Source organism: Nyctibius grandis, chromosome 7, assembly GCF_013368605.1.
Source record: "Nyctibius grandis isolate bNycGra1 chromosome 7, bNycGra1.pri, whole genome shotgun sequence".
NCBI classification, from domain to species: Eukaryota; Metazoa; Chordata; class Aves; order Nyctibiiformes; family Nyctibiidae; genus Nyctibius; species Nyctibius grandis.
Window position 1 is genome coordinate 36,955,723 of NC_090664.1, and position 13,806 is coordinate 36,969,528.

Here is a 13,806-nt window from a genome sequence, read left to right on the forward strand (position 1 = left end):
GACCTAATGGCATGGCAAGATAAGCACGTCTTACCGGTGTGTGTCACGAGATGGGTAAGATCTTTGCACACAAGGGTGATGTTGTACAACATGTTTATGGATCGCTTTTGTGTATGTACTTGCTTTCTGAAGACAAATTCAATACATTACTTAAGATCAGGATTGAGCATTGTAAACAAGGTGCCTTTTTTTTTTGGTTGGTTTGGTTTTGTTTTGTTTTGGATGTATTTAGCAGGTATCTGTTGGACTCAGCATTCAGGATAACATGGCTTTGCATTTTGAAAACGTATTTATTTCTGAGTCCATGATGATTTTTGCTTGATCTGTTGTACTTACTTGTCAAAGAGGGTAAATATTTTATATTTATGGTATAAGTGTTGTGTGCTGCATATTCGTTTGGGGTAGAGGTTGAACATCAGTGGTTTATTGTACTCACTTCCATTTTGCCCTGCCTACATCCTTACTCTTTATAACAGGATCCAGGTCTGTGAGGCAAGCTGGGATCAATTTCCCCTCTTCTGCTACCCATTCTTTTTAGTTTTCACTATTAGTAGGTCTGTTTTTATTATTTCTAATAAATGTATCTTATGACTACTGTGCATTTTTAGTTAACATGGTTAAAAATGCCAATTGTAGTCCACCCTGAGATAAATGGAGATATTATTGTACCAGTATCAGGCTGATTTTGTCTTCAGAAGTGATTTTTCTTCTGTTTCTTCATTTCCCATAGACACTCTAGTGACATTTCAAATTTTAATTGATGATACCCATTTTGAATTAGTGTTCATTGCTATAAAATAATTTAAATGTTGTTGACCAAGTTCTGTTGTTTACACTGGTGAAAGCCTTATCTATTCCAGTGAACTAGTTTCGATTTACACCAGTGTAACAAGAAAAAACTTAGCCATTGCTCTGTTCTGTAAGAGTAATTCTGTGTATGTCTGATGTAGCTGTGTAAAAGGGGATCAGAGGAAAATGTTATTGTAGCTGTTACAGATTGCCTTCTGTCTTCTAATCCTAATGTGCTGCACCTTTAAATTTTTCCCTTTGTTTTATTGTGTTTTGTATTCATGGTTGATTTTTTAATTTTTGTTTATTTATTTATTACTCTGGACAGTTTTATTTTTCTTTACCTGTTATTTCCTTTTTAACCTCTTTACTTTCCCTGTCATCTGATAATTCTGAATTGTTTGTCTGTATATAGCTATAGACATAGATGCCACTGGCTTAGATGCAGAAGAAAATGATATTCCAGCAAACCATCGCTCCCCCAAACCCAGTGCAAACAGTGTAACATCACCCCTCTCCAAAGAGAAAAGAATGCCCTTCTTTAAGAAGGTAACACCGACTTCCAAGCTCCCATCTGTCCACCTGCTCACCTGCACTGCGTCACATTTCTAGTCCTGTTAACTGTCTGCGTCCTTTGACAAGCCAATAACATGCATGCTTTGTTGTTCTTTGTTTCTTTTCCATGCTGCTGTAGCTAAGCAGAAGCAGAAATCGGTAAGTTTATATTGACATTACCTGTGTTTATCCTGCCACTGGCATCATTAGCATTATTACCCCAGATTAGCACCGCAGCTATGCTAGAATTAAGGAAGAGAAGTATCGAGCTGTTAGGGGATTCAGTACAAGAAAACAAACAGTCCCAAGTTCAGTGCATCCGTGAAACTCTGCTACAGTACTTATCCTTTTTGATGGAATAACAGGACACACTTAGAAGCCCTTCTAAAAGTTTGAGAAATTTATTTCTAACAAATCCATACAATGCACGTCTCTAGCGCATGCTTGTTCTTTCTATCTCTATCTTTCTCAAGTTTTTTTTTCCTATAACTCAAATCTATTGAAACTATTATCAGAATCTACTCAGACACTCAGATTGTACTTAGAAAACAAATAGTCAAAACCACTGTATTTTTAATTTAGTCAGTATTTGAACTTCTCATTCACTAGGTGCAAAATCTGCAGGTGAACAAGACCAGTGGAAAACCGCAGACGGTTTCCAGACCAGTGGAAGACCGGACTGCCATCCGTCAGTCAGACTTTCTTAGTATCTCAGCTATTGGAAATGATACTGGTGGTTCCCAGGAGAGCCAATGTCTTTCCATAGATAATTCAGATAACTACAGAGTTATGCAATTGGCATCCTGTTACAGCAAACTGCAGTACGTTTCTAGGATCTTTGCTGGAATAAGTTATCAAGACATTAGGTAGCAGTCAAACTCTGCAGTGAAATACCACATTTCTGTTTTTTTTGCTTTTAAACCTTAATCTTCATAGCTCTTATTCATTTGGTTTTAACCACTCACTTAAATCTACAGGTAGCAACAGCTTGTTCTAGTGCTTATAAACAGTGCCAAGTGACACTGTTGCCATTGCTGTGGATGCTCTCATGTTTAGAAAATAAGAATTATTTTCTCTCTCTCTTTTCTTCTTGAACTCTTTCAAATAATATCGGATCCTTCTCATTTCCAAAGTCACCAGTCTTTACTTCAGTATGGTATGTTAATTACTGTGTCATTCACAGACCGCTATGGAAATCAACAGCAGTTTCTTGCTTCTGAGTAATTTCTTATTTAATCATACTTATAACCAAGTATAAATGCTAAAGAAGAATAATACATGTTGACATGCATTGGATGCTGTCTGCATAAGCATCTTTCAAAGATGCAGCTTCTAGATGAACCACCTTGGACCTGGATGGTGGCTAGTCCCATCTCTCTCTTCATTCTGTGGTGCCTCTTTTCTTCTGTATCACAATCATTACTGGTTATAGTGGGTTTTGTAATACTGACATTTACAGTAAATACTGGATGGGCATCCCAAACTAATCATACATAGTCAGAACACTGAGCAAAAGCTGTATGGTCAAAACCATGCTAGTTTTTATTCTGAGTTCATATTTGAACTTGAATCTGCCAGAGAAAGCTGTATAGCTCAGTGTCAGTCCCTTAGAAAATATTAGATCCTCTAATGCTAAATCAAAGAACTAATGCTTCCGTGATAACTTTTATTCAATTTTCTGCTGACAGCTTCATTACTTCAGGCTGTAAAGATTAGAGGAAAAAAAAAGCCTGTTTCAACAGAACAGATTTTAAAAATACCCCATATTCCATCAAATAAGGTAATTTCTGTGCTTTCCCTAATTTTCAAATAGCTGGTTAACTTCTAGCATGAATATCTTTGGTTGAATCAGCCACGTTAAGGCAAAGATCTGTTGCATCAGGACACTCATGTTGTAAGCACTTACACATCTGTAATGAATTTTTCTTAGGATCTGTCTCTAATATGCTTATCAGATTATTAGTAATATTAGGAAGAACAGTGGAGGGCTGCATTTTAATACTGGCACAGAATAATTGCAGCGTTTTGCTTTGAAATGTGTTGAGTCAGATTCTTCACTTTGTAAAGTAAATTCATTTCACGTGCTTATGATGCCTTGGGCACTAGTATTCATTCTTATGTTACTAATTATCTGGTGAAGCTACAGGTAACGAAAAATAAGATAAATTAAGTTGAAAAACATTCACAAAAATGTTTTCCATGTTTTAGACTGCTTTAGACTGCTGCTTGTGTAGCATTGTGCTGTCACTGTATTAATGTCTGTCTTTGTGTTTTTGTGTTTTGGAATGTATACACTTATTTTAATGTTATTGTGAAACACCTTGGGATAGGTTGAGTACTGAAACAACAAACAATGACTGTATTCTGTGATCTTGACTGATGTATTTGTACTATGTAGACATTTGAAAAATAGATCTGGCATACCTTTTTCCATATCACCTACACATTCCTGGGTTTGGATTTCAATCATTTTTTCCCCAAGACAAAGATAAACCAAACCCTTCCTTACAAACAAAAAATTCTTTCTGATAAGACTCATTCTTGGTTATATATACTAAATAGCCATTTATTAAAGAAAAAAAAAAACAGTTTAATTTGTTTATATTTTATTTTGATAACTATAAAAATTTTTGTGTCTTTGGAAGCAGGCAATCTTTTTATCTTTGCATTTTAAAATACTTTCTATAAATTGTGCATGATACATCAGTAAGTAGTTTGGTGAATATTGTACTAACAGAATCCATTCTTGGGTGGTGATGGGAACTTCCCAAAGTGGAAGGATTGCTATCCCAAGCTCTGTTTATGAAAATTTTCTATAAATACTAACTTGATCACTCATTATTTTGATTTCATTTGCAAGTGAATTGCGGATGCAAATGTGGAGGTCAGACTATGAGTGCTCCCATGGGAATTTGCAGTGGTGTCACAATGTTTTGTCAAGCAGTGGACAGATCTGAACATGAAAAGAAATGTGTTATACTTTTCCCCTCCCTTTTTGTTTCATTTTTCTCCTTCATAATTTGCCTACGTAAAATTTTGTTGGGAAACAGATGTCACAGCTCTACGAGTCAATCATTTCAAATCACTAACCTTTTCAATTAACCAATTAGGAATTATGGAGTGGGACATGTGAATGTCTCCAGAATAACAGTTTTGTCGCTATCCAGAGCAAATATGAAAACAGCAAGAAAACCAAAAGTCAAAGAATTATGTCCTTGTCTTGTACTACCAGTTTTTGGGAAAAGTTAGTGAATCCATGATTCCTGTGTTGGTGACATCACTGGAAGTTCAGAGTTCCTAATATTGTAAGTAATGTGTAACACTTTCTCTACGTGCTGCGATGCTGAAAGCTTTTTTGTTTTGCAGACAGAGCACATCCCTCCCTATGATGTAGTGCCTTCTATGCGACCAGTAGTTTTAGTGGGGCCATCTCTGAAGGGATATGAGGTAAGTGATCGTTGTGAATCATTTTATTTTGCCAAAAATATTGTGCTTCATTTGTATTTGAATGTTCAAAGGTAGTTAAGCTGAATGACATAATTTATATCACAGGCAAAAATACAGACAGTTTTTACTTCTACAGGATACATGCTTACATGTATTTTATTTCATATCAGAATTCAGATGAAGAATAAATTACTTTCCAATCATATTGTTCAGATATAAAGCTGACAGTAAATCTTATTACATATTTTTATTGTTAGCATCAAGTATTATGAGTTTCCTATGTGATTATTAATTTGTTGTTTGTTTGCTTCTAGGTAACAGATATGATGCAAAAAGCATTATTTGATTTTTTAAAACATAGATTCGAAGGGCGGTAAGTACTTTGCAATGCAAATCTACTTGAGTTCAGGTCCTGTTTAGGTACTACCAGGTTTTTAAGAAATAATGACATTCTTGGCAAAATGTGTGTAGAAAACTAGGAATGGCAGCTAATTCCTTGTTCAGTGGACTATAGTGCTTCCTTAGCAGAGCACACTGAGGCTGTATTGCAGTGGGAAGTATTCAGGAGCATGTATTTGTTGAGAGTGGACAAAAGGATGTCTTTGTGTTCATGACTGACATTCATACTCTGGATTGCTAGATATTTATCTACAGATTTAATAATTGTGTACTATTAAAAAAACCCTTCTGTTTAAGTATTTTTTTAAGTGCTATCTCATCAGTGCTTCCTGGGTTCTATACAAGCTGATGAGGGCCACCATTCCAGTTCAGCTCTAGTTGCTTACAGTGGCATCTAACTTGGAAAGAGTGATACGAGATTTAGACTATCGAATGTATGTGATTGTCAAACTCTTGATCCCTCAAGCTGGGAGCTAGGTTTGACGGTAGTGCTGGACTCTATAAATGGGAAGTCTCTAAAGGACTGCTGGGGGGGGTGTCAGTCCCCCACCTTGCTGAAATATGGTCACCCTTGGTAGCAGACAGGCTGCACTTCACTGGGTTTTGATCTGAGCGCTGTTACAGCCTGTCACCCACAGCGTACTCGGCAAGGTCCAGTCTGGTCTGATTTGTATTTGAGCCTCCAGGCATTACTGTAGTACAAATGTCAAATGATAATCCATCTCTAAAAGGAGTGGCATGTTCTGTAATTCAAACATCTTGGACCCATGGACCAGAGACATCAGGTGGATTCTCCGCATGTAATTATATTGCTACTGGATCAGGCCCCAGATTAATATGTGCTAGTGGGTTGACATTTTGGGGGAAAAAATGAGAAAATGGGAAGGTCTTGTTATAATATCTGTAACTTCAATGAATGTTCTATTTAGTTTGAAAGTGAGCAGAGCAGTAGAACTATTCTGTCTGTCCTGGTGCTGTCAAACTTTCAAGAGGAAGCTTGAGGTTTTCTGTCTATAGCTTCAGCTCTTTACAGTACCGGACACTGTAGTTTAAGCTGTTGGATTTTCTCAGTCAAAATGATGATGTTGAGACCTAACCACTTAGTAGTCCCTCTTTATATTAGTCAGGGTTGTCAAATCTTAGATATGTACCTTCAGAATTGGAAGTTAACAAAATAGTGAGTGTTGCAAGCAGAAAAAAAAAAGTTGTATCTTAATGTCATAAACTATTTTAGAGCATACCTAATTTTCAGTTGTAGATCCAGTTGTGGCAGGGTAAAGCCACAAATACTCTCAATACAATTGATATCTATAGTAGCACATTTGAAGCATCCCAAACTTCAGTAGCAATCTGAATTGGTACTCAAGGTCCTCAACAGATTTGCACAGGAGGTTCTTAGATTCATGCTACTGCTTTCACTGCCAATCTTGCTGTCAAGCTGTCCCCAATCTTATTGCAATTGTTTCACGATAGGAACATACATGCCCTTTGTTTTGAGAGCAGACTTGTTCTTCCTGGTGTTACATATCTCAAAAGACATTAAAATGACCTTAAAAAGATGTCAAAAGATCTTAAAAAAATAGCTTTTTTTAGAGTGATAAATCCAGCTTTGCTCAATATACAATAATTCCATTTGAAAAAGGGAAAAATTATTTTCTATTGCATGTAGGAAGGAAGACTGCCAGGAAAGGAAAAAAAACACACCAAAAAAAACCCCAAAAAGCTGTAAAAGTTTGTAGTGTTCATCAATTAGCAAATAAAGATGACTAATAGTGGATTTCATTTTAAGACTAATGGCATTATCTGTGAGGAAGTGTGCCAGAAATCACCACCTTTGTTTATGTTTTTAGCTTAAGTTAAACCATGCCTAAATTTCCAAAACTATGTTACTAATCAGTATTGTGCAAATAATTCTATTTTTCTGTATTAACTTCTGGCTTTGTTACATTTTATAGGGTTTTAGATAAACATATACACATGTTGAGCTCATGGGGAAATGACTATTTGGTTACATTTCAGATGAACAGCATCTGACTGTGCTTGCTAGAGAGGAGCTCTCCCTGTTCTTAGCAAATCCATTTACTCCTTTTAAATTGCAAGCAAAATCATACAAGGAAGAACAAGGGAATACCATCAGTCTGATTTAACTCTCAGCACTGGAAGAGTGTGACCCCTAAACCTCATTAGACTCGAGAGTTTGAAAGGGAGTTTATCCAAAGGGTGCATTTTGACCCTCTAAAGCAAAACAAACTGAGTTAACTGTTTTCCTAGGAAGAAGAATATGCAGAAGGTTGTGTAGCAGGTCAGTGCAAACAACTGGAAGTAACCACTGCTTTCTTGGCTCATCTTTTCTCATAAACACAAAAGAGCCTGCCAGATACTCAGCCCAGAGTTTTCATTTGCTTGCTTCTCTGCATGCCGGTCCGTGTTTTTGGGTGGCCAGCGTATTGCTGGATCTTTCTCGAAAATTATTGGTAGCTCTTGCACTCTGTTAAAAAATGTATGCTAGTAAACTGAACAATAAAAATAAGAGTTATATGGCTGTACTAGTTTCCCTGCTAACCCTTACCTTTACCTGTTAAGTCTGCATATCCCTATATGTCTTATACATATGGTTAAAGTAAGTCAGGTTGTCATTCAGTAGCTTTCAACAAATTAATCAAAATTAGAGAAAGGAGAAACCAGCCTATTCATGCTGGGGATGCTGGTGCAAAGTCTAACCACATCAGGCCTGGACCCCCCAGGGAGATCCCATCTTCTGCAGCACATCCCTGATCTCCTCCTGCCTCCCCTCTCCCCAGACACATGTAGCTTTACAGTCAGCGGTCGTACTGCGTTTCAGTACTGTGCAGAAAGGGGGGGGATGCCTTATCAATAGCTCTTGTAACAGTATTAGTAGATAAAGTTTCTTCTCTGTTCACATTGTGCAAAGCATACTGTACTGCTGAGGAGAAGTTTTTCTGTAGTCTTAGCTATCGTCTAGTGTTAAATGAGCCTCTTTTTCTCCCCACATCCCTACAAGATAAATAACATTCTGTTCTATTTTACTGTATTTTATTTTTGCAGTATATCAATTACACGAGTCACAGCAGACATCTCGCTTGCCAAACGCTCAGTATTAAACAACCCTAGTAAGCATGCGATAATAGAGCGATCTAACACAAGATCAAGCTTAGGTAAGTACCTGTAATGATGCTGGCTGCAAATAGGCTTTAAAATATACTACTCTCAATTCGTATCTGTAAGCTAAAAATAGCCTTCTCTCTGCTGTGAGGAAATCACGCATTTCCATAATTCAGAAATCCTGGCACTAGAGATCATTTTAAAATCACTATCAGATGAACTTCATATAGTGCTGATTTTGGTTTATCCGGCTTATGTTCAGTTTTCCTGTTTTGCTCTTTGCCTCAGTGGGGAGAAGTAGCCATCCATAAGCTAAATAAAATCTGAAGAGGTATTCTTCTGGATAAATAGAAGTGATGATTTCAGAATACCTGAAATTACATGTATGTTATTGATACTGTGCATTATCTTTGATAAGATCACTAGTAGTGATAGCTACTGATAATTAGACCTGAACAAATTATTGGAGTACACATTTTCTGAATGTAGTATCAGTTTAAACTAATGCTGAGGTTGGTACAAAAAATGAAGGATGGAAAAGGGGAGGCATTTTTTAAAAACTATATAGCTAGGTTCTTAGCATACATATCTGCCATCTTACATGAGTCTTTTTGTACTGTAGCTTGTCCAGTTATATAAGTAATTAAATGTTCCTTAGCCAGAAAGGAAAACAAGCTTAGCTGGGAAGATGTAACTAAATGTCACCATCTACAGTACAGGTGGCTACACTGGAGCTTGTCGTTCCAAGGCATCCTTAGAGTAAACAGGAAAAGGTGGTCGCTTTGAAGTCGCAGCTCATGTGGACTGACCTCAGCATTTCCTGTAGCATGAGGTGTATTATATCTGAGACTCCACTGCCACCACTGGCTCATTCCCTGTGTAGGGACACCTGGAGGTAGCCGAGATGAATCCTACCAGAAATCTACATACTTGTGTTAGGGCACTCAGCTGGGATATGGGACACCCAAGTTCAAGTCCCTGCTCAAATACTAAAAAAAGGAGGAACTTGAACTCGAATGTCCTAGATCACAAGTGGATGCTCCAGCCAGGTCTCTGTCTTTACAAGGCTGCAGATTTCTCTTAGTAGCCTTTGAGAGAGCTTGGTTTCCCCTGAACACAGCATTGTATCTTGAAATCTTGTAAAATTTGTGAAACAGGAAAAGAGTCTCATTCATCCTACTAAATGGGTTCTTTATCAGTTTTATAACAAAATTTCTGAGTACACCTGTACTTTGACAGGGTATTTAACATTTTCCTAGTGTAGCTGTCCTTCTTAGAATGAGCTTCTCTGCCTTAAAAAGTTTGACTTCCCTTTCTTCAAAATTTGCTTCTTAAAACCCTTGCTTTCAGCTGTGTGCAGGCTGTGAATCTTTACTTGCAAGTAGTCTGATAGCTTCCAAGTATGTCTTAATTTAAGCGTTTTCAAATGCAATGTGCTGTAACAACATAATGAATATCTTTGCACACAAGAGTGTTCTTCAATGTGAATTCAGTCTTGTCGCCAAAGTCTATTTAATAATCTAATGAAAAGATAAAGTGTCACTTGTTTTGAATAGAACTGAGAATTGGTAATAAAGATGAAGGTCATCTACTCGTGGAACAAACAGAACCATGGTGATTAATTTCCCAGCCTGAACACAAAGCATGAGCAATTTTGTGCAATACTGCATAAATATATGCAGCAGTAAAAAGCATATAATCTGTTCCTCATGCTAAAATATTGTCATATATGTGAAACAGCTATCACAAAAATTTATACAGGAAAAGACCTCTATAAAAAATAAATGAAGCCCAATAGTGTACACCTTTACCTCAGGTGTGTACACCTTTACCTTAAGGGTAACTTTACCCTTAAGAACATCAACATATTTTCTTTGGGTCAAGGTATTTTTTTGATAGAGGTATTTAAATTGGAAGTTCTGACAGAACCTCAGTGGAAGACACCCAAAAGATGACAGTGATTATGTGTGTATGTAAATATGTGGATAAATAGATAGATACGTCGCTCTAGTTTTTGTAACAGGCCTCTTACTATAACCTAAGATTTCCTGCTAAGTATCAGGTTTTCAGTTGTTTACAATTGTTCTAAATATTAACTGATCTATAAAATCATTTTGACTTGTCTTGGGAAATATTAGTTAGAGCAGCTAGGTCATTTTAACAATCAAGTCAGGGCAAAAATTATTTCACCTATGTTAAAATATTCTCAAAACCTTTTCTTTCAGAAGCTGTAATACTCCCGTACTAATAATCTAGCAGGGTTTTGGAATTTGGTAGTGAATTGAACAGTATTTCAGTTACATGTTTCTAGGCATTTTTAATGAAAATAATGAGAAAACTTGACCAAATTATTAGAAACTGCTGTTAACACACACCAAGCTTTGCATCTGAATTGCTTAAATACTCAGCTCTCGCTGGACAAGGTCCAGCAATGATGCTGAGCAGAACCTGCCCCCAGCAGATTGGATCAGGGTAGCCAAGCAGAACTAAAGCTGGAAGGTGCTCATCTTTCAGCTTTCAATCCCTACTTTGCTGTGTAGCATGGATTATGGAGTAAAAAGTTGTTTTGTTTAAAGATGTTCAACTGGAGGAGCAGGTGGCTGGGCTAAGGGAGAGAGGCAAATAGTGAAAATCCATTATGGAAAAGGTCAGAGTTATGGAATAGGAGCTGGGATAGCTGAACCCACTGGTGAAGTACCTCCAGGGTCTGTGCTCCAGACACGGGGTAAACCATGGGAGGACAAAAACCAGCCAGGAAGGAAGTCAGGGAGGGAAATGATGTGGTAGAAGTGTGTTGGGAGGAAAACTGAGATATGCTAAAACAACCTGGAGTCAGAAAAGGGACCTGCTTTTGTAAGGTGATGGAAAAACCCTTGTGCAAGGCAAAAGAAAGAAAGTACAAGGAGTGTTACAGCCTCAATGTACCTGCAATGTACCTCAAGGTAGAAAGAGTCAGAATCAGAAAATATCATTGTAGCCTGATGGTAGGTGGCCTCTTCTAGCAGTGGTTCACAAAGAAGATGACAACATACCACTGCTGTGAGTACTTAGTTGGCTCAAGTAGTAGAGGTGAGTGGCAATATCACACCATATAGTGGAATATTTATTTTTCAGTTTGTGTGATGAATTTGCTATAAGTCAACAAAAAAATGCTATTAAAATAATATTATTAGGTTTACAAACTCAAGTTGTACAAAATAAAGGTTAGGAAGTAATAGTAAGAAGGTTAATTGTGCAACTTCTTGGTATCTTTAGGTTATGTATGCTGTGATTCAGTCTTCAGTTACGTGTCTGCAGACTACTTTTCCACGAGTCCTCTGCTTTATTTTTTTTGAAAAATGTACAAACTAATGTGAGGAATTGAAATTGCTCAGTCAATTGCTGTTTCACTTGCTATGAAACTTGTACAATGTACAAGGCAGGAAACTTCAGGAAAGCAAATGAAGTTCTCTAAAACCACGGTATGGTATTTTCAATTTAAATATGGGGGACAGCGGCGGCAGCAGCGACAGCGACTTGAGGTTAGTGCGGGGGCGAGGGCGGCATCGGGCTGTAACCGGGCGGTTTTCGTACTCTTGACCCCCCTGGAGCAGAAGCCCCGAGCTGCTTCCCCCCCACCCCGGACCCGGAGGTTCCCGGCAATGAATCAGGAGAGGAGGGGGCGTAGCCAGAGGCACCGCGGGCGATTTAAACGCATCACCCCCTGTTGATTGGGGGTGGTGATTGATTGGGTGATAAAAAGCCTCCTGGAGGACAGGGACTAGTCCCTGCCCAGGGGGTAGAGGGAGAGTCAGCAGTGATTGTGTGAGTCAGCAGTGACTGGGTGTGTCCCAGGGCGGGAGAGGCCGCAGCTGTTTGCAGCTCGTTGGGGAGGGCGCTGACTCCCTCCCAGTGCACAAGGCGAGGAAGGTGCCAAGGAGCTGTGAACCAGGGGTGTCACCAACAGGTATTTCCCAGCTCAGTGAAAGAACAATGGTATCTACCCGGCAGAAGAAGACCAAAATGGATATGGGAACCCAGACAGAGCTCCCACGGAAGGAGGCAATGGTGCAGGTCGCAGGCTGCAGGGAATGCTACAGCGTCTCTGTGGTGGCAGGGGGCTGTGTGCGCTGTGAGCAGGTAGATGATCTGCTCGGCCGAGCGGCACAGCTGCAAAGCCAGGTTGAAAGGCTTCAAGCCGAAGTAGAAAGGCTTAGGAGCATTCGGGAGGCTGAAATGGAGATAGACTGGTGGAGTCAGGCTCTGCCTTCCCTGCAACAAAAATGGGAGCACCTGCCGGAGAGCTCCCAGGATCGAGGGACCCCTGTACTCTGCCGCTCTCAGGTGGAAAACAATAACTTAGAGGAGAGGAGTGAGTGGAGGCAAGTCTATGGCCGTGGCAAAAGGCGAGTGCCCTCCTTGCCTACCTTGCCTCCACAGGTGCCTCTGAGCAATAGATATGAAGCCCTAGTGGAATACAGCCGGTCCAATGGGGATGTGGTGGAGAGGCAACCTATATCAGAGGTCCCACCACAGTCAGAAAAACCTGACAGGTGTATAGCTACCTCCTCCACAAGGAAGAAAAGAAGAGTTTTAGTGGTTGGAGACTCCTTCCTAAAGGGATCTGAGGGCCCAATATGCAGAGCTGACCCCCATCACAGGGAGGTCTGCAGCCTGCCTGGAGCCCGAATCAGGGATATCACCAGGAAACTCCCCAACCTGGTGAAGGCCACAGACTACTACCCCCTGCTGATCTTCCAGACAGGTGGGGAAGAAGCTGCATCCCATAGTCTGAGGGGGATGAAGAAAGACTACAAGGCCCTAGGACGGTTGGTGAAAGAGTCTGGGGCACAAGTTGTTTTCTCCTCCCTCCTTCCATTTTCAGGTGATGACGTGGGATGGAATAGTACAATTCTCTCTATTAATGCCTGGCTACGAGACTGGTGCTACAGGCAGGGCTTTGGGTTCTTTGATAATGGCTGCTTTTATAAGACACCAGGCGTGACCGTAATACATGGGAAAGGTTTATGTCGTAGGGGCAAAAGGGTTCTGGGACAGGAATTAGCAGGGCTCATTCGGAGAGCTTTAAACTAGATTCGAAGGGGGATGGGGTAGTAGCTGGGCTTGCACCACTGGGGCAATGCTCTAGTGTTGAGGTAGAACAGGAGGCCCCCCATCCCCCTGGGGTGAAATCGGTGTGCTCAGCTCGCTCCCTGAAATGCCTGTACACCAATACGCGCAGCATGGGGAATAAACAGGAGGAGTTAGAAATCCGTGTTCGGATTCGGGGGGCTATGATTTAGTGGCAATCACAGAGACCTGGTGGGACGCCTCGCATGACTGGAATGTGGTCATGGATGGCTATGTCCTCTTCAGGAAAGACAGGCCACTAAGGAGAGGTGGTGGAGTTGCTCTTTATGTGAGTGAGCAGCTAGAATGTATTGAGTTCTGTCCAGGGGCGGACCAGGAGTGAGTTGAGAGTTTGTGGGTGCGAAGTAAGGGGCAGGCTGGCAG

At 39.8% G+C, this 13,806-nt stretch overlaps 1 protein-coding gene across 3 annotated transcripts in view; it reads left to right on the plus strand.

The window, feature by feature from the left end:
* CACNB2 (calcium voltage-gated channel auxiliary subunit beta 2) overlaps positions 1 to 13,806 on the plus strand; it is a 278,037-nt gene that overhangs the window by 241,947 nt on the left and 22,284 nt on the right. For 2 of the 3 annotated variants that reach the window (XM_068404461.1, XM_068404464.1), the window contains exons 7-10: positions 1,205 to 1,338; positions 4,711 to 4,791; positions 5,106 to 5,164; positions 8,257 to 8,366. In XM_068404461.1, coding sequence (XP_068260562.1) covers positions 1,205 to 1,338; positions 4,711 to 4,791; positions 5,106 to 5,164; positions 8,257 to 8,366 — 384 coding nt within the window. Of the gene's footprint in view, positions 1 to 1,204; positions 1,339 to 1,483; positions 1,504 to 4,710; positions 4,792 to 5,105; positions 5,165 to 8,256; positions 8,367 to 13,806 lie in introns of all 3 variants that reach the window. The other variant, XM_068404463.1, reaches the window with a different exon arrangement.